The sequence below is a fragment of the Aulonocara sp. 'chitande type north' Nkhata Bay genome, linkage group LG3 (assembly GCF_057382095.1).
Source record: "Aulonocara sp. 'chitande type north' Nkhata Bay isolate Kocher_YH1m ecotype deep benthic linkage group LG3, A_spYH_male_GT1.1, whole genome shotgun sequence".
Taxonomy (NCBI): Eukaryota; Metazoa; Chordata; class Actinopteri; order Cichliformes; family Cichlidae; genus Aulonocara; species Aulonocara sp. 'chitande type north' Nkhata Bay.
Window position 1 is genome coordinate 76,035,689 of NC_141346.1, and position 24,253 is coordinate 76,059,941.

The 24,253-nt window shown below is 42.4% G+C and overlaps 2 protein-coding genes across 2 annotated transcripts in view; one reads left to right on the plus strand and one right to left on the minus strand.

The window, feature by feature from the left end:
- The window catches only part of LOC147337049 (protein NLRC3-like), a 646,813-nt gene that overhangs the window by 354,778 nt on the left and 267,782 nt on the right, over positions 1–24,253 (minus strand). The window lies entirely within an intron of this gene.
- On the plus strand, positions 3,733–21,672 carry LOC147337052 (uncharacterized). The gene is made up of 3 exons (XM_086265957.1): positions 3,733–4,065; positions 19,196–20,212; positions 20,538–21,672. Exons 1-3 carry the CDS (start codon positions 3,733–3,735, stop codon positions 21,228–21,230), a joined length of 2,043 nt encoding a protein of 680 aa, XP_086122083.1. The 3' UTR covers positions 21,231–21,672.

The window sequence follows — 24,253 nt, forward strand, 5'->3', positions numbered from 1 at the left end:
TTTTAGAGCATTTTGAAATCACTGAAAGTTAGGTCAATTATGGACAATTTGAAAGGGCTTTTATTTTTGAAAGCAAAATCAGAATGACTTGATACTGATATGGTATCACTGTGGGGCTTTATACTGTTGATCTAAAGTGGAATTACCCTGTGGAAACAAGAATTTTTCATTTTAGAGCATTTTGAATCGTTAGAAGATTAAGTCAAATAGCCGCAATTTCAAAGGGCCATTACTATGAAAAGCAAAATCAGAATGACTTGATATTGATATGGTATCACTGTGGGGCTGTATACTGTAAATATAGAGTGAAGCTATCCTGTGGAAACAGGAATTTTCCATTTTAGAGCATTTTGAAATCACTGAAAGTTAGGTCAATTATGGACAATTTAAAAAGGCTTTTATTTTGGAAGGCATAATCAGAATGACTTGATATTGATATGGTATCACTGCGGGTTTGTATACTGTTGATCTAAGGTGGAATTACCCTGTGGAAACAGAAATGTTCCATTTTAGAGCATTTTGAAATCACTGAAAGTTAGGTCAATTATGGACAATTTGAAAAGGCTTTTATTTTTTAAAGCAAAATCAGAATGACTTGATATTGATATGGTATCACTGTGGGGCTGTATACTGTTGATCTAAAGTGGAATTACCCTGTGGAAACAAGAATTTTTCATTTTAGAGCATTTTGAATCGTTAGGAGATTAAGTCAAATATCGGCAATTTCAAAGGGCCATTACTATGAAAAGCAAAATCAGAAAGAATTAATTTTGATATGGTATTACTGTGAAAAAGCCTGCGGTTGAAAAGTGTTGATACAAAGTTCAAATAGTATTTGGAAATACGACTTTTGCTTTTAAGAGCATTATGAATTCATTGAAAGAGTAGTTCAAAAATGAAGATTCACAGGGCTTTTACTTTGAAATCCAAAATAAGATGGCCTTGATAGTGACAGGGCACAATTAGGGTACAAGGCTGTGTCATATAGATCTAACATTAGAGTTTGTAAAAAAAAAAAAAAGCCTAAATTATATGTTATTATGTTCTTAACATATCTGTTTATTCACTCGAAGTTGGCTTTTATTTTGAAATCCGGTTTCCACATCCATTCCCGTAATACTTTGAATACACAGGGAACGTAAAATAAACTGGAGGCTGGCTTGACATCAGTGAATGCCTCTGTTAGCTACACAGAGTTGCTCAGAGTGCTTGTGTTACACTAGCTAATCTACTCAGTCACTTTAACAGAACTATTAACATTCACATCTCACAGAACTGATTTGATTGGAGCATTACAACACGTTTGCACAGAGCATAGGAGCGCACTGACTCTGCTTCACGAGCGCTCCACCTAACGAGCGGGCTCGCGGTGCGGTCGCGCGGGACACTCCTCTGGTTTTCTCCCGTGTTTACATATAAATAACTTTGGCGGACCGCCTTAACTCTCCCATTCACATTAACGTGGGTAACCATGGTGACAATAAACAACATTTTCGGTGCGAGCACCGTGTACCGACCTGTAAAAGCAGGTGAAGAGCAGAGTAAGGAAGACACGATGCGTCTCTGCTTTCCTCCAGAACGTGTCTGAGGAAGCAGCGGAAGGTGGGCTCCACTTACTGCTCCCCGAAACCCCGGAGCAAGCACCAAAGTTCCGCCCTCACTGCTTTCTAACATAAAATGAATCCCTGTTACATGGATTTTCTATCCTCTTAAAGAAACTGAAAATAAATACATATAGCAATGAAAAATGTCCCGTTACATGAGTGTTTTACACAAAATAATATTCATGTGGTCATTCCCTCACAGGGGTGCCACAACTACACTGCTGTTTTGACAGAGACACAGTGTGTTTATCTAACTTGGCTGAAGCCAAAGTTCTCCAGACAAATTCAGTCTGTTTCTGCCAAGTGTGAACTCACTGGATGAGCGCCAGATACACAGAATCAAAAAGGGATAAATTACTTTTCTTATGTCATGTTCCCGTCACAAACTGGCTCAAGGAGAGGGGAAGCAGGAGTCCACAGATGAAATGTTCCTATAAATAAAGTGGAATTTATTCAAACTTTACCAAAACTTCAACACATCAAATACAAGCAGTTCAGCAGGGAGTGGATGTGTGTTGCATGTGCCAGGTGGATGCAGAGAGAGGCCAGGGCCACGTTCAAACCTGAACACGCTGCACAGTGTTTTCTTCCATTTGTTAGGGATGAATGAAATGCTTCCTTGAAAGGATGTGTGCAGTCACCAGTGGGCGTGGAAGCATGTGCGCCCTCATTTGGTGGGTGTGCAAGAAAAGTCCTCCTGTCACACAGCAATGCCTACATAAATCACACCACTCTGCTTAAAATAATAATGTTTAGTGAAGCAGGTGAAGCAAAGGGCTGCTTTTAATAGGCTGGGAGACCCAGGTGTGCTGCTTTAGCTGCTGAGCCTCTTATGACAGAACAGCGGAGAGTGGTAAGAAGGGAGGAGGGGGTCTGGCTGTGTTTGTGAACGATAGATGGTGTAACTCTGGGCATTTCTCTATCAAAGAGACGCTATGCTGTAAGGACATTGAGCTGCTAGCGGTTAGCGTGAGACCGTACTATCTACCACGAGAGTTTACACACGTGATTATGATAGCTGTGTATGTCCCGCCCTCTGCTAACGCTGCAGCAGCCTGTGAGGTCCTGCACACTGTAACCAGCAGACTCCAAACACAGCACCCTCAGGCCCTTTTCCTGATCTCTGGGGACTTTAAAGATGATGTAACCATTTAATTATGGTTACATAATTAATTATGTAATTAATTATGCAAAATGCAAAACGCTCAGCTGTGTCTCCAATCAAAGCTCTGTAACTTCAGAGGTGATGTTCATATGTTGACTAATGGTTTTCTTTCATTTTTGATGTACTGCAGAATATTTGTATAAAATCCAGGCCAGGAAAATCTCCTTCATGTGTTTCTGTGTTTTGTCTTCAGCTACGTTGACACAAAGGCCTCTGCTGTGACGCTCACACCTTTGATAAAGTCTGGAGAGTGTCAGCTTCCTGTTTATAGATACAAAAATATGTAATGTTGTGAACTCTGGCCGCAGCGGCGCAAGAAAAAGGAGAATTACGGGAAGCACTCACAACAGGTAAAATCAAAATAACAAAGTAAAGTAGGATAAAATAAAAACCAACAAAAGAACAACACAATATACTTCCCCGTACTGTTACTGCTAACCTCTGTTAACCTAGTAACTCTTACCTTCTAACTGACAGCTGGTCAATAAACGAGCTCCATAAACGCTCCATATTCACCTTTACATGGAATATAAAGGGAAAAGAAGAAACACAGTGCTGTGTCAGCGTTAGACATATAGATATATCCTTGCTTTTAATACATTTGAAGGTGGGTGGGAGAGGTGCTTCTCCGCGTAGTCTACGGTCTCTTTGGGATCGGTAAAGCTTTTCCTCACATCACCATGGGTCACTAACAGCTTTGCAGGGTATAGCAGTCTGTACCTGACGCCGGTCATCCCACGTAGTCTTCCTCTCATATTTGCAAATGCGGCTCTGCGTTTCCAACAGAGGGAGGGAAATCTGGGAGGATGTTTATTTTAAAAACCCTTATACATCAGGTTCTTGTTCTCTGCAGCTTTCAGCAGAATCTCCTCACCAATGTGGTAGTAGTGCAATCTCAAGATGATGGGCCGAGGAAGATGACTTTGTTTGGGACGCTGGCGATTCACTCTATGTGCTCGATCGATGAGTGGCTTCTCCTCGAGAGATAGCGCCTCCGCCAACAGGTGTGAACCAACTCAGTCATCTTGGGTCCCTCTGTGCCTTCTGGTATTCCTGCAGTTCTTAAATGATTCCTCCTGGAGTGCCTCAAGAGCTCCACATCTCTCATCTAACTTCTTTACCTCCGCAGACAAACGCTCCACAGTGGCCTGGAGAGTGGCGATGGTGTCAGAGTGGTTCGAGGCACAGTCCTGCAGTTCAGTCAAAGTGTTATCATGCCTGGCCACGTCGCTTTTTATGTCCGAAATTGAGGGCTGGATGCTCTGGTTCAAGGATGATATCTCGCCTCCTATGGTGGTAGAAATCTCTAATATGCAAGTGTCCAGTGCTAGTTAGTTAGTTCTAGTGGTTAGTGGGGCTTTATTTGATGATTCTAGTGTGTGTTACATTGTTGTCATATTGTTGAGTCGCAGAGCTGTACAGTGTTACAGTTTCTGTAGAGTCTGGTATAAGGAACTCAGATCCCTCTGTGAATAATGTTCACTGAAACTGATCTGTAGTTAATGAACTAGTCAGGATTTACACTAGAGAATGTTTCTGCCATTACATGGCCTGTATTTGTAGAGCGCTTTACTCGTCCCTGAGGACCCCAAAGTGCTTTTTTGCCCAAGGACACAACGACCGAGACTGTCCAAGCCGGGGCTCGAACCGGCAACCTTCCGATTACAAGACGAGCTGCCAACTCTTGAGCCACGATCGGCCCACATATTGTTGTCTTTTGTTGCAGACACCAAATGTTGAGATCCTGTCTCAACCTCCTACATTCTTCCAGCAGGTTACACATTATTTTTTGTATTTGGAATCAAATATATGTGTCAGTTGGGCCTAGTGCAGGGGTCAGCAACCTTTAACACCCAAAGAGCCTTTTGGACCCGGTTTCCACGCAAAGGGTCAGGGTTCGGGAAAACACTGGGAGCCGCAAATACTTTGTGACATCTAAAATGAAGATAACACTGTGTATATTGTTTTTACCTTTATGCTTTGTGTGAACAACTACAGTGTGTTGCTTATGAAATCCATGAAGTGCTACAGAGAAAATTACATTTGATTTATGTAATGAACACATTTTGAGCTCTTAAAGAAATATAACAAAGGAAAGCTGAACTACAATGATCCATGTAGCAAACACAAACTGTTATATCGCCTTTGGGCTTTTGGAGCCTTGACCTGACTTTTAAAAAAAGCGCGTTCATGCAAACATCGTCGGGTCTGCCGTGATATGTTTACAACGGGACTTCTGCTCCTGAACCTCTGCGCACAGCGTCTGCAGGTCGGGGCTGTACGAAGTCACTTTATCTCTACAGGACTGTAAGCTGTCGTCTGTGAGGCGTGAGCGTGTTTGTTTGAACACAGTTCACGGTGGAGAACAGCTGCTGACATAATGTGGATCCCAAGATCCATAACTGGCCTACCTGGGGCTGAAAGTCTCCATAAATGCAGGCGTTTCGGCGGCTACACCGGCTTCCACGAGTGTGACGCTTATTTTGAGAAAATAATAGAATATAAATATATTTTTATATTTCAATATCACAATAATCTTCCAATGTAGAACTACAAGTTAAAAAAGAAGTAACATAAATCAAATCCACTTCAGCTAAATACTTCTCATTTATTTCCATCTTACATGCTGTGACTGCAGCCATTCCCACATCTCTGTGAATGGGACTCATGGACATGGATCAGTGGTTGTTGATCAATGGTCCTGAGAATCTGCATAATTAAGATGAAGGAACGGAGCTCCCAGCCCATCGTTCCTGCAGCTGCTTTCAGTCTTTATGCAAATGTCCTGTTTGTAAGACTGAAACCTGCAGCTGAGACTGAAGACGTCACCTGATGATGACGACACGTTTCTCCCACAAAACGCTGCGTCCAGATGAACAGAAGCAACAGACTCACTTTCCTGGATGATTGAGATGCATCAAGACTTCATTGTGTGTTACTTCTCATTCAGCACAGACACATTATTCCTGTTAGGTCATGTCAGCTGTCACTCAGTACAAGCACAACTGTGAACAACACAAACTTCTCTTCAATGTGTCACAAAAACACTAAGTGTGAGAGCCTGTATGACACACAGGACAGACTGTAAGCTCTGCTGGCTGCACAGCACTTTGTAGCAGTTTTCCAACATGTCCTCCACCCGTGATGTCAGTGGTGGGACCCCAGTCACAGCACTCAGCACCACCTCCTTTAAATGGATTTTATAGCAGTTCCTCCCGTTACTCGGTGCAACGCTTCTTAAATGTGTTTTTGCAGGATAAAACACAGCAGGTGGTGTAGAGAGGACGTCAGCTGACGGAGCAGAGGGAGGCAGACTGTGGATAAATGACAGAGTGAGAGGAGAGCAACCATGACAGAAGCACAGGTGTGGCAGATAGAAGTGGCTTTATAGACACTTATTGTCAGTCCTCGTGCATGCTGTGGAAATAAGTGTCTGTGTCATGAGGTGACATGTGAGCTTATCTTTGGTCAATAAAGCTGAACGACCAGTTTTCACTTTGCTTGTTACGCTTGTTTAGTGACGTCTGGGTTTCTGTGGAACCCGAATTTTGATGAGTTCTGGTGAAATCATCTGAGATCATCTGAGCATCGGTGAAGAGTCAGCAGAGAAAGTGTGGGACAGAAGTTTGCTTTGGACACATGGACTGAAATCAAAAAGTAACAAACAGGATTTCCAATGGACAGTATGGAGAAGTGAAAGTACACAAAGGCTGTGCTGGAACACGTGTGTTACACTTTTTGACAGCTGAGAACAAAACACAATATTTTGCATCATCTCTGCAGTGTCTCTTCTTTCCTCTGCTGTTGTGCTTTTAGCTCCAAACTGTTTCAAATGGTTTGTCAGCAAGCTGACCTCTGACCTCTGCAGTACTAACTCCTGACCCGTACAAAGAGCGGGCGTTTCTGACCTTTGACCTGCAGCTGTATGTCTCTCAGTCTCAGTTCTTCTCTCCGTCACTGATGGAGCAGGTGTAGTTGCTGCTGACAGTCAGTCGTTTGTTTTCTCAGAGTGAGGCTGAAGTCTGAACTGTTCAGAGCATCAGGTCTCATCAACGTGCGCTGCTGTAACGCCGCTTTGTCCTCTGAGATCACCAGGTATGAAACCTGAGTGCTGACAGAGCAGCATGTTCCCCCTCATTCACCTCCACCACCACAGCCAAGGCATGCTGGGAAACTGAGGACACACAGACGGAGAACTGAAGTGTCTGCTGTGTGTTCATCTCAGAGTCCTCACAGGTGACACATTAGCTCCAGAACACCAAGCCAGGTGTTTGAAGCCTGACAGGGATTCTTCCCATCCAGAGGGAGGATTTAGCTGCACAACAATGAACATTAGTGTGTAGTTTAGAAACACAGACTGTGCCTGCACTGCATCTAGTGAAGAAAAGTGTTACTGCCAGAGAACCAGGCTCCTTTAAAGCAGCTGATATTAAGGTTGAAAAATCAACAATAAGCTGATGTAATCAACGTTTCACAAAATGGTCAGCAGCTAAAATCTGGAGCCGTTCTTTGGTGGTAATTAACAGTTTGTTCTTGTTAGCTAATTATGTCATTAAAGGTAGCAGCAGAAGCCTTGTGTTGAAAGCCCATTCACTCACACATTCACACAGTATGTGTGTGTCTGTGTTACACTGTGGACATCCCTTCTGTTGGAGCGCCATCTTGTGGCAGGTTTAAGAAATGTTCTTCTTGTAAATCCAAACTGATGCACCTCCATAGCAGACTGTGGAGGCTTTCAGTGACATGAAGACTTGATTTATACTGTCATATTCTCCTGTTACACAAAGCACAGCACGCTGAACATGGATGAACTGAAACTCCCAGCATCTGACTGAGGAAAAGCACAAATCATTCTCACACTGACTCCTGCTTGATTTTAGATTTGCTTTCAAATCCTCACACTTTCATATGAAGCACTAAATGGGCTCCAGACTGTTTATCTCAGCTTCCTGTCAAACACACTGCTGCTCACACCGAGGCTCAGTTTACTCCTCCAGCCTGGCTTAACCTGCTGTCTGTTAAAAACAGTCCCACACTCCTCTGTTTAATCCTTCTGATCAGACTCTTTGATTTTGTATTGTTTTTACCTGAAGTTGTGTTTTTGACATGGTTCTGTCTGTGAAATAAAGCTCACACACACACTGCTACAGTCCTTCATACACTTAGAAACGAAGCTGCTCCTTTCCTCAGTGCTGACACATAAAGAAGAGTTGCTTTTATATCCAACACGTCTCTGTTCCAGAAAACAGCTTCAGCAGCCTCTGAGTCTGAACTTGGAGTTGGTTATAAGCCACAGGCCTGTGTGCACAGCAATGAGGAAATATAATGCAGTAAGTGAAACATGGATGTGTGGAACAGATTATCCCAAAGGTTGATTCTGTTCATCTGGACGTTCTCAGTGAAACATTTGGTCTCTCGGTCAGGTGACTCCTTTAGTCTCAGCTGACTGCAGCTTTCCAAACCTTTGTCACTGGATCACTCACTTCATCTCCAACGTGTCCCTGACACAGACAGCTGGAGCCGTTACAGCAAAATCATTGATCATCGTTTTTAGAACATTAGCTGGTGTTGGTGGGCAGGCTAGCAGTGCTAATTGTTAGCACTAGTTCTGCTGCTCTCCCTTTGTCTCTGTTATTGTTGGTCTTTAGTGAACAATAGAAAGTGTCTTCATGAGACTGTTGCCTAATGTTCAAATGTAGATAACACCACCTGCACCAACCTGTTACACAGCACAACCCTCTGGTGTAGCTTTGGCTGGAGCACATATTGGCAGCTCCAGTGACATCACCACTCCATGGTGACATCATCTCTACAGACTGTGGCTGTTACATATCCTCACCTGGTAATAATAAGACTGTCCTCAGCTGCACACAGCTCCAAGATGAACAAACTGAAGTAAATACAAATTAGAGTTACGATAGATTGAAATCTTGTAATCAGAGCTAATTCTTAGTGAAACTCTCACAACATCATATCATGATCCTGGGTTAGTGTCTCGGTCTCAGATCACAACATCAGCACAGGCTTGGCTTGGGTGAGGTATTGAGTGGTTCTTGTCCATGACAGCTGCAGGTACAGTGCCATCAGCCATGCTGCACCACATGTCTGCCCAGGAACATTAGTGTGGCTGAGTCTCATGTAAACATTGTGCTAAAGTGGTGGGAAAGTGGCTGCAAGCTGGCTGCACTGTGTCCAATACTCTCAGTATGATATCCACAAACCTCTGAGTGTCACAGAGTGGGCCTGTGCTCAGCTCACTGTGCCCCATTCAATTCTACTTGCATAGTTTTACAAGTAAAATTAAAAGTTGCTCAATGATAAGTTATTGTAGTAACAACTAAGTCCATGGTCATTATTTGTTAATAGTAGCTTAAAGCTTCTGCACCAATCATGGAGCACCAGGTTTAGAGCATGTGGATCTACAAAAGTAAGTCCCAGTAAGATGGGCTGAGCCTTACATACTAGAAGAAACATGTCATTCCCAGCAGATGAAGCGCCCTTTAAAGCAGGATCTCACTTTAAACCTAAAGAACTTGCTATGAGCATGCAGTGCATTCATGGTTATTATTCATACGATTGTGGGGAGCTAATAAAGTGCAACTATCACATTACATTTTATTATTAAATTGTTGTTAACAATCCCTTCACTTCTGCTTATCTAATTCATGGTTGCAGGATGGCTGACAGCTTCCATTAGGCAGGAGGTAATGTCCATTCTGGCCACAGTGCAACCCACAATGTGTAACTGACACTATTATATTGCATTATGTCACATTGTTACATCTTTTTAATAAATGATGACAGTCAGCTGAATTTGCTGCCCCCTTGGTGGAGGACATCAGGATCAGCAGCTGCTGCTCCATCACAAACACCACAGAAGAAGAACAACACTGGATCAGATTATCTGGACGTGTTTGACAGGGACAGTGTTCATGTTCATGGACATCAGGACAAAAACAGACGATGGAAACCTGCCAGATTTGAGCTAAACTGCTCGTTTCCATGTGTAGTCCCTGGGAGGTCACATGACCAACAAAGACACACAAGCTGTGTCCCAAAACGTCGGCTGCATCCTCCGGAGGCCGCATTTGAAGGCCGATGACGTCACAGCCAGGCGACGAAGGCTGTCCCGATTCCTCGACTCCTTCAAATGCGTCCTTCATTCCCCCGAGTTTGAAGGATGGGTCGGGTGTGTCCTTCGTGGCCCACCATATCCCAGAATTCATAGCGCGGCCCAGCCAAATTTCAGCTGCCAACAATGGCGGCCGCTACTAAGTTTTAAAATTTAACGAGGGAGTACTACTTACTTACAATGAATTCCTTACACTATATAATTTTCCCGTCAGTGTTGGGGAATTCTCAATGGTGCTTGGTGCCATACCCTCAGGGACTTTAATGTTATATAAAAACACTGACAGCTCAATATCTGCCTCAGTCACTCTCCCTGATCCAGCTGAGTCAGCAGTGGGAAAAATCTGCTTTTCACAGGAACTTGGTAACAGCAATAAGAGAATACGTAGTTTATTCCAAGAAGATATCATGTCTCTCCCATATATAGAATATCTTACTGGAACCGACATGTTCCAGATATCACCTGGAAGACAGTCTGGATGATCCCATAAATATCTAATTGTGAACAAGGTGAAGGAAATCTCATATAAAATTCTTCATAAATGTGACCCAGCCAGTCACTATATGGTAACATTTAAAAGAGACATAAATACTAATTGAACTTTCTGTGGGGATCATCCAGAAACTGTGGCACATCTCTTTTGGTTCCTCTACACAGAGATCCTGGAAGAATTTAGCAGTTTTGTTATTGTCCATATTTTAAGGGAGTTTTCTTTACGATGGGAAAATGTTTTATTCTTTTTCTTTAAGTTCCCCAGGAAGAATGATAAATGTTTTTTATAAAAAATTTGTTAATACTTTTAGCTATTTTATATCCATAAATGTAAGTTTATTAATAAAACACCATATTTCTGCCGTTTTATAAGGATATGAATTGTACATACAATCAATTTCAGACTCAACCAACAAAAAGCCTCTCAGAACAATATTTATATGTTGATTTTTTTCGCCTACTCATATCATCATTTTTTTACTCCTGGTTCTGTATGTTCATGTTCTGTTCTTTTGTAAACTTCATCTGTTTGTATGTTGTATACTCATTGTGTTTCAATAAAGTTCGATTTAAAAAAAGGTACGTTCTAAACGAAGCTTCAGACGTCACTGATCACGTGACTCTGGCCAAACGAATCAAGCCTCGACACGGTGCTTCTGAAGCAGCGCGTTGATCTTTCTGACACACGCACCGGAGCGTCAGCTTCAAGCGGACCATCACTACGTCTCACATCTAAAGGTGTCAAGGTAACTTTGAACTGAGTTCAGTCAATCTGGAGTTTTTCCAAGTTTTCTGTTGCTCTCTGTGAGAGAAGAGCGTTAAAGGCGGGGCTCTCCAGAGTCCAGCAAAACAGGAAACCACAGCTGGGTGTGTGTAAGTGTGCAAACCAATAGAATGCATCGTGGTGGGGGGGGCATCACGGGCAAGAAAAAAATAAAATAATCGGTCGTACCCATGCTTCCCCGACGTCATGCCAGCGCATACTGGGAAATTCGTAGGCACCGATCGGTTTTCTATCAGCCATTTGCTGGGAGTAAGGGCGCCCTCCGTTTGCGAGGTGCGCCTGCTGCTGGCGGCACAGGGAGGAGAGGGCGGGGCGGCGGGGAGTCTCTGGCTGGCTGGAGCGGCATCTAATAACCAACTCGCAAAACAAAATAAAAACAACAAACAGATATTATGATACAGACTTATAATCTGCACCCATGTTTTTTCTAAATTCTATAAAGTGAGCGCGAGAGCCCTCGGTGCGCCTGCGCGCTGCTGAAGTCAAAGTAAACTTTATTGTCATCTCCGCTACAGACAGTCCAGCATATAGAGAGACGAGACGACGAGGCTGCAGTTACAGCGGTGCAAGTAAACAAACAATAAATATAAGAAGAGTAAGAAAATAAATCTACACTTTAGGACTCGGGGTAAAGGATCAATAACAATTTAAATTTATAATTTACAGTTTGATGATTTAAAGTCTCACACAACCCGTCAAAAGGGGCGGGGCCGGCTGCTTCCAAGTAGAGCGCATTTCATTTATAATGATGTAAATCCAAGCCCATCATGGATTCACGATCTGAATCCTGGGTTGTGTGAAATCCCAGAAATCAACCTTAGACAAAGTGAATCTGTGAACTAAGGTGTAGGTCTGTTAGGTTAATTGTGCTGATCCTCGGGTTGGGGGATTTGTGTTTGTACTGGAGCGCAAAATTCAAACCAATGGAAGATGGACAACAAAAGTTCAAAGCCATCAGGTGCTCAGTTTATGTATTTATTTTTGGCCTACATCAGTAAGAAATGCCAAATTATATACACAAAGTTACAGGAATCACCACTCCTGTTATTCATGATGATTTCAGTAACATCACATAATAACATGTAACGTTATTATGTGATGTGCGTACTGTTAATGCTGATACTGTGGTGAAATTCTCTGCTTCTTTTGTGTATTCTGCATCTATTACGTCAGATTGTCTTACCCCTCATATGGTTGAGAATTTTGCCAATACCCTGTTAACTACATGTTCCTCCATCCTCGACACTGTGGCACCTATTAAAATGAAGCGCCCCAGAACTTACTCACAATGTTGGTTAAGTGACTCTGTTCGCGCTCTACGACGTGCGTGTCGGCGGGATGAGAGAAGGTGGAGGAAAGATAAACTCCAGGCATCTTACGACATCCTACGTACTAGTCGCTTGAAGTTTCAAACTGCTGCCAAAATGGCTAAAGCAGCTTTTCTTTCAAAAATTATCTCTACCAATGGTAACAATCCTCGAATTTTATTTAAAATTTTTAACTCTGTGGTCAACCCCTGCCCCACTATGCCGCTGCCGTGCTCCACGGTTCTTTGCGAACAATTTTTAAATTATTTTTTAGATAAAGTCTCATCTCTTAAATCTGCTCTTCCTTTAATGACAGGCCCTGCGTTTACCCCTGACTGTTCCTCTTCCTTCTATCAGTTTGAACCCGTTTCACTCCCTACTCTTAAGCGTCTGGTTGAACAAATGAACAATACTAATCTCGTATATGATGTTCTTCCATCTCGTATAGTTAAGGACTGTTTTAGTGCAATTGGACCTAGTATATTGTCCCTTTTGAAGTCTTCTTTGCTCTCTGGTTGCGTACCATCAGCCTTTAAACATGCTATAATTCAGCCTGTTCTTAAAAAAAGGAACCTCGATTATAATGATTATGCGAACTATAGGCCGATTTCCAAGCTTCCGTTCTTGGCCAAAATTCTTGAGAAGATAGTGTTGCTTCAACTCCAGGCCTACCTGGATGAGAATAGCATTAATGATAAATTCCAATCGGCCTTCAAACCACATCATAGCACTGAGTCAGCGCTGCTCCGAGTTCTCAATGACCTTCTACTAATGGCTGACAATGGACGCTCCTCGGTCCTAGTGCTATTGGATTTATCGTCGGCTTTCGATATGGTTGATCATAAAATCCTATTGGCAAGACTTGAGCACGCTGTAGGCATCAAGGGTGTTGCCCTGGATTGGTTTAAATCATACTTGTCCAATCGGCTCTCCTCGGTTCACTTGGTCACTTCCTCTTCCTCCGCTGTACCTGTCTGTTGTGGTGTCCCTCAGGGATCTGTGTTAGGCCCTACTCTGCTCTCATTGTACATGCTTCCATTAAGCGCTATCTTTGAGAAATATCACATCGCTTTTCATTATTATGCCGATGACATTCAGATCTACTTTGAGTTAAATGATGACCTAGCTTTGTCCTTGAATAGTTTTCGAGAGTGCATGTGTGAGGTCAGGCAATGGCTCCTGGCAAATACTCTTATCCTTAATGATAAGAAAACTGAAATTGTGGTCTTTGGCAGTGACGTCCTTCGTGCCAAACTTCGTGATGCTTTTGGTTTTCTCACTAGCTCCTTTTCCGACACTGTTAGGAATTTGGGCGTGTTACTTGACAGCTCATTTAAACTTGATAGACAAGTGTCTGCTGTTGTTAGATCGAGTTTATACCAACTCCGCCTTATTTCTAAGGCCAGGCAGTACATCCCGCATAAAGACCTGGAAAAACTCATCCATGCCTTTGTAACTTCGAGGCTGGATTACTGCAATTCACTCTATTTTGGACTCCACTCTGCCTCCTCCATAGATTACAGACAGTCCAAAATGCTGCTGCAGGCATTCTAACCAAAACTAAGAAGTTTGCCCACATTACTCCCGTCCTAGCTGATTTGCACTGGTTGCCTGTGAAATACCGTATCCAATTTAAAATTCTGCTGTTTACTTTTAAAATCACTAATAACACAGCACCGAGCTATCTTAAGGAACTCTTAAGCTTATATGTCCTGCTAGGGCTTTAAGATCATCCTCACAGTTACTGTTGGTGCGGCCTAGATCTCGGCTGAAGTCTAGAGGTGATCGAGCGTTTGCCCTGGCCGCACCAGAGTTGTGGAACAACCTTCCCATTGGCATTCGGGCGTCTGACTCTATTCAATCTTTTAAATCACGGCTTAAAACGTATTTGTTTAATCTTGCGTTTTCTACCGGTTAAATGCTGGCCTTGTCTGCAGTGATTTATTTTACTAATTTTCCTGTCTTGCTTTTTATTTGCGCTGTGTATGTCTTATCCCCATTGTGTGTTGATGGCACAGTTATATTGTGCTATAGCTATGTGCTATAGTTATATTTTTTCTATTGGTGGCTTTTTCCTATGAACATAATTCTACACTTTTATTTTTATGACTCTGATTATACTTGTGTTAATTTGTTCTATGTTAAGCACTTTGGCATGCCGTTGGTTTTTAAATGTGCTCTATAAATAAAGATTGTTGTTGTTGTTGTCCTGTAAGCACAGTCTGCCTGTGTCTTTTCTCTGCAAATGAACATTTTCAGCCAATATAGGTAATACATCAACATGGCTGCCGTGGCTAAGTTAGGAATATTTATAATGTCATTTCCAAAACTTGCATATGATCTGCAATTTGTAGCAGATCTACTGACTGTCACAGAGCAGCTGGAGCAGTCTCAAATGCAGGTCAGTCCACTGCTGCCCCCTGTGGCCAAGTGCCATAGCTACTGCTGGATGAACTCGTGACACATGTGCACCTGTTTCTATGAACACATTGAGTCTGAGTGGCTGCACTTACACTGGTGCATTCAAACATATTGAAAGATGGCAGCAATGTGGATTGTCAAGACTCAAACTAACCATAATCGATGCCCTGGCTCTCTCTCTCTTGCTCTTCAATCTCTCTCTCTTGCTCTTCCATCTCTCTCTCTTGCTCTTCCATCTCTCTCTCTTGCTCTTCCATCTCTCTCTCTTGCTCTTTTATTTCTCTCTCTTGCTTGCTCTCTCTCTTCCTTTTCCTAAATCCCTCGTTTTGCACAGTCCCTGACGTGCTCGCCGTTGTTTTTTCCCTGCTAATTTTAGCATCACACGGCACAGCTTCTGTATCACGTGGTATAAGGCTCCGCCCTTGTCATTTGTTGAGCAGGAAGAGTGAGCGCTTGTTTTCATGCAGAGTACGTCCCGGATCAAAATGTGAAGTTTTACAAATCACCACTTCTTTAGTGAATATCATTTCAGTCTCAGACAATCTCGTTTCTCTTACAGAGGTTGAATGCACCTTCTGCGGATGGCGGTACCACACAGTGTGCGTGGACTTCCCCTGCACAGAAGGCAACTACAAATGCTGTGAATGCTAAATAAACAGAAACAAATGATCCCTGTTGTCTTTGCTTGATGATTGGTTTGAGTCTTGACAATCCACATTGCTGGCGTTGCATCTTTCAATGCCAGCAATGGCAGGTATCAGTGCTCAAAGCTTTTGTGTTTGTTTCCAACAAGTTGCCCACCTCGGGAAACAAAAATGTGTTCTTTTACTTGTCAGATGAACATATGAGACACTTTGACTCTTCAGTGCAGTGTGGAGCCTAACAAAGATCTGTTTTGTGTCCCAGCTGATCAGCAGGAGGAGGAGAGTCTGACGGAGCAGCAGAGGAACATTTTCAGCTACTTGGACTCAGCTCAGCCACTACAGAGGAAACAATGAGCTCAACACAGAAGGTGACAGACAGAGCAGGACCATATGACCAAAGATATTTATCACCATATACATCTGAACATTTGCCATAACGATGTAGCTGACGATATAATTGACACCAGACAAAATACTTTACAGCTGCACAACTTTATTAAAAACCCATCAATGTATTTTCACTGAAACAAGCAGCTGTTGTTTATGTGCATTAAAGTTATATAAAAATGTAACAGTGCAAATGCAAATTGCTCGCTGACAGTTTAACCAAAAGGCGTTTCCAGTGGAAACTGGCCGACACATCCTGAGCATAACCATGTATAATATCCACTAAACTTCAGAAGAGGTTATACAGTCGTGGCCAAAAGGTTTGAGAATTGCATAAATATTGGAACCTGGAGAAGTTGCTGCTTAAGTTTTTATAATAGCATTTTGCCTGCACTCCAGAATGTTATGAGGAGTGATCAGATGAACTGCATCGTCCTTCTTTGCCATGAAAACGAACTTAATCCCCAAAAAGCCTTACCGCTGCATTTCATTGCTGTCATCAAAGGACCTGCTGAGACCATTTCAGTGATCGTCTTCTTAACTCAGGTGAGAATGTTGGCGAGCACGAGGCTGGAGATCATCATGGCTGCATCCCGATTCAGGTTCTGCAGCTTTAAAGTCCTCAAGGGCCGCGTACTCAAAGACCGCTAAGGCCGAAGTACGAGGCTCGTAGGCTCGTGAAACGGGACGTCTAGCCTCCGTCGCGCTGCCCAGGTTGCCTAGCAACCATGATACTAACAGCTGGAAACGTTTTATAATACAGATTTGTACTTTATTTCAGATTGAACCTTTAAAGGGGCATTTCTGGACTTTTAAACACCAGTATGTTCCTATAGACCAAATATTTAAAGACCAAAAATGTTCTTCTCTCTTCTCTTCTCTCCCCTTGTTCTCTCTCGTATTTCTGAGAGTGTATCATGTAACATTTAGCAGACGTCAGCCTTAAACAGGCTGACTTCTGCTAAATGGGTCAAACTGGGCAGAAAGTCTACAAACACATAACATCCTTATAGAATATGATGTAACACTATAGATCAACTTAGCTCAGAATATATAAAGCATATAAACAGTTACAGCAATATGATGCAACAAACACAGCAGCTACTGATCCAAAATACTCAAAGCTTCATAGAACTGAAACCAACATTTATTTTTAGCTCCATCCTGCTGCTGATACAGACTTTAGGTTTCTGAACATTAAACTTGTTGCTGCCTTTCATAGTGTGTAACTTGAAGGCCCTGAGTACTTTCTCCCACACTGGAAACACTGGGATGATCACATTATTTGAACATTACCTAATAAGACTGATTCAGCACAGACAGTTATGTTAAACTTTCCTAGCAGTCCTTCACAAACAGGGAACAGTCTGTCTATTCTCTCCATCTGTCAGCTGCTGCTGGCTCTTCCTCCTCCTCTTCCTCACACACGGCTGAGTTTGTCCTGGTGGATCATCAGGGCTGCAAAGCCTCACAGATGATGTGCAGCAGTGGCTCCCTCAGTCTGTCCTCACTCTGGACACTTGCAGTCGTCACACATGGAAATCAAATGCGTGATAAGCTGCAGGATTCAAACACAAGTGTAACTTATAAACACATGTTCATACTTTTATTCCACAATCAGAGAGAAAGAAACAGAGAGAGAGTGCAGGACAGACAGACAGGTGACAGTCTCAGGTGTACACACTGCTACACAACAGCACCAGAGAAGCAGGATTTAGTGTTTGTGTTATTACGAGTGTAAACAAGAAGAGTTCCAGATGGTGCAGTGGACACATGTGTGACTGCTGTGATTAAAGCATCTTTCTTTCAGCTTAACGAGTGAACCGTCAGCTCGTTCAAACACACGTTAAAGTGCGTTTGGCTCGACACCACCGAACAGAGGCAGCAATATAACACAGCTAACATTAACAGTGCAGTGGATCCTGCTTGTGCCGTGATGTTCAGGACTGCAAACCGAGCAGCATCACTGACTTTCAGCTTGTTGTGTTTGTGGATATATGACTGACTTTAATTATCCACAAAATCATCACATTCTCTGTCAGATGAAGGTCGACTATTGAACGGCGTATATTTTAAAGGCTTTAAAACCAAGTTAACGCTGAAAGTACAAACATCACTAATGTCACATAACTCTGCCGACAAGGCATAGCTATGGCTATGAAATGCTCTTTGTGTATCACTTCTTCATTATGAAAGATGTCATTAATGCACTAGTAATGTCTCATCTGGAGTATTGTTCAATCATTTGGTCAGCAGCTAATAAGACAGATCTTAACAGACTTCAGTTAGTCCAGAATAAGGCGTCCAGATGTGTGAAGATGTTCATACTATACTAATATTGATAAAATGCATAATAACCTTTCTTGGCTTCCTGTACAGGCTAAAATATTCTATGGCTTACTTGTAGTTCTAAAGAAAGCAATTCTGTTAAACACACCACATTTATTCTGCTCAGCTGCAGTATCCAGATGAAATACATCATCATATTACACAGTTTTCAACAAGCTGCAATTTAGTAAATGCTCGAGTTAAAAGTAACGTTTTGTAAAACTGTTACATTTAGAGCAACTTTTAAGTGGAATAAGTTGCCTTAAAAAATTAGAGAATTATTCAAAACTTCAATGAACACTTAAAAGCCGATTTACAGAGCTTTTAGTTGTTGTAAATATTGTAAGACATGATTTGTTTTTGAAATTTGTGTAATGTGCCTCAATGTTATTGATATTATTATTATTATTATTATTGATTGCTTATATTTGAACAATTGTGAAACCTCACTGTGGATGTAAGAGTGAAATTATGTGGATATCTTGAATCCACTTTATTGTGTAATATTTTATGTGAGTATTTGACGGAAGACGAGCAACATCTGTTGTGGAAGCTAACGGGGTTCCTTTAGAATAAACAAACATAGGATTTATTATCACTGAATAATTCTGTATAAATCTATACAAATTATAGAAATATGTAATAGGAAACAACAAAATAATCTAAATTATAAAATAATGTGTGTGTGTGTGTGTGTGTGTGTGTGTGTGTGTGCATGATTTTAGTGTTTGAACAGTCATGAATTATCTTTAACAGCAGGTTGGATGTAATGTGTTAGAACTACCAGCAGGTGGGGATAAGAGACCTTTAAGGTGTTTGGTGCCACGCTCCACCTTCAGGTTTAAAACTAGTGTTAATGGAGTTTGAAGGCTGAGTTTGTTCCACGACTGCATTTCACTCACTGCCTCTGTTTGTATCTCTGTCACTGCAGGACCAACATGGAGCCAGAAGTCAGCGCTCTCAGGAGGCCGACAAACCTCACAGAAGAAAGGGAGAGAAAAAACACACCTGTGACGAGTGTGGGAAGGGTTTTACTCTGAGGGCTAAACTAAAACGGCATCAGGTCATCCACACTGGAGAGAGACCGTTCAGCTGTGACTTGTGTGGAAAGTCTTTTTCCTTCAAGGGTTCCCTAAAACAACACCAACTCGTCCACAGTGGAGTTAAAGCGTACAGCTGTGATCAGTGTGGCAGAGCTTTTACTCACAGTAGCCACTTACAGAGGCATCTAGTTACCCACTCTGGAATTAAGGCATACAGCTGTGACGAGTGTGGAAAGTCTTTTTCCTTGAAGGGTTACCTAAAACAACACCAACTCGTCCACAGTGGAGTTAAAGCGTACAGCTGTGATCAGTGTGGCAGAGCTTTTACTTGCAGTAGCAGCTTACAGAGTCATCTAGTTACCCACTCTGGAATTAAGGCATACAGCTGTGACGAGTGTGGGATGGAGTTTACTCTGAAGGCTTCACTAAAACAGCATCAGGTCATCCACACTGGAGAGAGACCGTTCAGCTGTGACTTGTGTGGAAAGTCTTTTTCCTTGAAGCGTTCCCTAAAACAACACCAACTCATCCACAGTGGAGTTAAAGCGTACAGCTGTGATCAGTGTGGCAGAGCTTTTACTCAAAGTAGCAGCTTACAGAGTCATCTAGTTACCCACTCTGGAATTAAGGCATACAGCTGTGACATCTGTGGAAAAACTTTCAGCCGGAGAGGGAGCCGAAATACACACCTACGCATTCACACCAGACATGATGTGTACTGCTGTGAACAGTGTGGCAAACAGTTTACAACAGACGCACACTTACAACAACACATGTTTACCCACACTGAGGAGAGACCTTATCAATGTGACCTGTGTGAGAAGACTTTTAAATCTCCACATTACCTGAGAGGACACCAACAGATCCACACCAGAAAGAGACTCTACAAGTGCAGCTACTGTGAGGTATGTATTTATATTGTTATCTTGTCATTTTAGCCTGACTGTTTGGAACAACTCTGCTCATTAAACTGTGTTAGCATGTTAGCAATTCTACTGCATGGAAAAGCAGCTCTGAGTGATTATTCAGATTTTCCTTTCAGTTATGATTTTAGTATTACTGTAGTATTATGGTGGTAGTATTGTAGTTATTGCAGCCCAGTAAACTGAGTGTGTTAACTGAAACAGTCAAATGTAGTTGGACGTCTGCAGAGATGCTCTTTATTTCAGGCGACGTTCAGGATACAAATGTTGAAGGACTGACTTACACTGTCTTTGTGTCTTTGTTTAGAAGCAGAGCGACACAGATGGATCCAGTTCTCAACCATGTCATCACTGTGGTGGTGGGAAAGACTTTCATTGTGACCTCTGTGGAAAAACTTTCAGTCGGCAAAAGACCCTAAAAAGACATCAACGTAGACACACTGGAGACAAACTGAAATACTGCAAAGAATGTGGGAGAAGCTTCACCACACCAAGTGATTTAAAACAACATGAACTGATTCACAGTGGGGTTAAAAAGCACCTCTGTGATCAGTGTGGGTCATCCTTCACCACTGCATGGAAGCTTAAAACACACAAACGAGTCCACACAGGAGAGAAACCACACAAGTGCAGACACTGTGAGAGAAGGTTCTCACGGTCAAGTAATCGTAACATTCATGAACGTGGACACATGGAAGGAAACTACAGCTGTGACCAGTGTGACAAGAGCTTCAGGAATCTCAGTTCATACTCTGCACACAAACGATCCCACGTTACTAATAAACTGTTTCACTGTTACCAATGTGCCCAAACATTCACCTCATTGTCTGCTCTGTGCAAACATCAGCGTGATCACTCAGGGCTGAAATCACTCCCATCACTGGATCACAGTGAATCTGAAGACACAGAAAGATCCTCTGGTTTCTGTGTCAGACTCAAAAAGCTTGAGATCAGGCTCCACAGAGTTCAGATAGAATCATTTAAACTTGTGTTGAACTGAACTGGTTGCTGGGCTGAACTTCTACATAATACAGATCTACATGGGATCTTCTTTTCTGTTGTTTTACTGAGTCAGTTTTGTCCTTTTTTCTCTGTCCTGGTTTTGCTCGTCTGTAAATGATTGAAACTCAGTCAAATAGTTCATTGTTCTCCAGCAAAACGTTTTGGAAACTCATGTTTAACCTTTAAAACTCTGACATGTTTTAGCACACAAGGCTTCATCGGGGAGTTCACTCATGATTGGACCATGAGAACAAAGGTTTTTAGTTCTTTCAAAGAGAGTCTTGGAGATGTTTGATGTTTCTGTTTTTCTGAAACCACCTGAAAGAAAAACTATTTTTCTTGCTTTATGTAGTGTGGAAGTTTTTAATGTTTCTTCATCTGTGATGTTCTTGAATGTGTTCACGTGAAGATGGTATAAATAAACTGTCCTTTCAGCTTTAGCTCCTAATTTATTCATTATTTATGGATGTAGCACAGCAGCAGTCTCTTGATTAACACATGGAGGGCTCGGGATCTGATGGTGTCGTCTCCCTAATTTGCCCACTCAGTAAATCTCACTCATGGCCAAGAAATTGAAATAAACCTTGTTTCCCTGCTGGATAGTGATCCACTGTAACTCTGCTCCTCCTTCCTGTTTAGGATTTCTGTGGCTGAAGTAAAATTCCCTCCATCCATCACTTATCCCAGCTAACCCAAAGTGAAATAAAGTTTTGCTCGTCTTAAAAAAGCATTACAATAATGGGCATTACCAATGCAAACTGAATGATACAGAAGATGAAAGAAGAGACTTTGATCAGTTAATAAAGCTCATGATCTGGATTCATTGTGGCTGCTACACAGATACTTCTGGGTCACTTCTCTCAGTTAGGAACCTTCCTCACCAAACTGACTGTTGGACCACACCCCTGGTTTCATGAGAAATTGTTTCAGCCATGATTTCTCTTCCTGTATTTCAGAGTAAAGACTGAAGTGACAAATGGAAGCATGTTTAAAAAACACAATGTGAGAGAGACGTTGAGGTCCTTAGAAGTTACCCTGGGTTTTTCTGTCACCCTGCTAGATGTTACACACCTTGTTATTGGACTGATTTCTACTGCTGGACTACTCCTGCGGAGAGTAACAATACTCTTACTAATTAGCTCCCTTTCACACCTTTGGGGATATTTATTTTTGTGTTTGCAGCGCTGTGAGCCAGAACAGCGAGAGAAAAATCTGCAACAGCGACGAGCCGAATGCTTACGTTAGAGGTCTGCATTCCCGCGGCTGTCCCGCGGGAGCCACGGGACCCGACCAGATTTCTTGCGGCGCGGGAATAAATTTCCAAATAAAATGCGGTAGCGGTCGGTAACTCTGGTGTAATTTGAACGGGAGCGGGCGGTCTGAAAATATAGCGTGCCCGACATTTTTTCGGAACAGCATATCTGTGATTTCCTCATTCTAATTGAGCACTGGTACAGCCAGTGCTCACGCCTGTTACACGCACTGAGCGCATGGATCAGTGCTTTTTGCACGTGCATTTTACTTGCACAGTCTGTGACTCTGTGCGCGCATCACCTGCATCAGAGCGCGCTTTACCAACATGGCAGAGCAAACTGAAGATGCAATTTCCTTGAAGGACGTTCAGCTGGGATTAGACAACGGTCAGTTTACTTTAAGGAAACCCACATCAGGCAAGTCTGATGTATGGGAGTCTTTTTCATGCGTCATAGACGCAAATGGAAAAAAATTGCCCTTTGTACAATGCGATAAATGCCTCAAAGTTTTACCCTTTTGCAGTCACAAGACTGGAACCTCAGGTTTAAGGTGGCACTCATGTCCCATCACAAAGGGGCAAACAAAACTGGCATTTACTAAATCTTTGCTGGTGCCAGAGAAGTTTAAAAAAGAAACCAGAGACAAATGTGTTCAGTTTGTTTGCCAAGACATTCGACGGTATGATACCATCTCTGGAAAAGGCTTCACACAGCTGGCCCAACATTTGGTCGACACAGCAGCAAGAATAGGAAAGTTCGATGTCTGTGAGATACTACCACACCCCACAACGGTGTCAAGAAATGTTGAAATGAGGGCTCAGAGTCTACGTAAACATGTTGTGGAGGAAATCACTGCAACAATATCGAAGTTTGGATGCGCTGTTACAGCAGACATATGGACAGAAACATATCAAAAAACGTCCTTTTTGTCTGCAACCATCCATTACGTTAATGAGCAATCTGAGCTACATTCAAGAGTGCTTTTTGCTGCCCCTTTTGACCCAAGCACCTCAAAGACAGGTGAAAACATTCGAAGGCACCTGCTGCAGAATCTCAGAGTGTTTGGCATTGATGCGACAGACATGGGCAAAAAGATTATTTTTGTCACAGATCGTGGAGCCAACATGATCAGTGCCTTACGAGAATACACGAGGCTAAACTGCACAGCGCACATACTAAACGTGACTCTCTCCAGTGCGTTTGGTACTGCCATAATCGAAAAGTCTCCAGAGATCGCTAGCCTTCTGACTGATGTTAAAAAGTTGGTTACATATTTCAAACACTCAGGACAGCAGGGCAAGCTTAAAAAGTCACTGAAACAATCCATAGAGACACGATGGAACTCTAACTTTGACATGTTAAATTCTGTCTTGGAACAGTACGAAGACATTGCATCTGTGCTGACTGAGAGCAATAATTATGACAAGATCGGACGCATTAGCATCAGTACTCTTAAGTTACTAGTATCATTCCTAAAACCCTTCAAAGAGGCAACTGACGACTTGGAAACTGATAACACAGCTCCCAGTGCCTCACTTGTTCTTCTGTGGTCTGTGCGATTAATTGAGCACTGTACATCAGCCACAAAAGACCCTCTGCTCTCTGAAATTGCAACCGTCTGTGTAACACGGCTGAAAGAATTACTGTCAGCAGACAGCACTTCATCCCATTCTGTTCACATGCTTTATAAAATAGCAACCTTTCTGACACCAAATCTGCGAGGTCTGAGAATGTTAGATGAAAGAGGGCGACAGAATGTGATACAGGG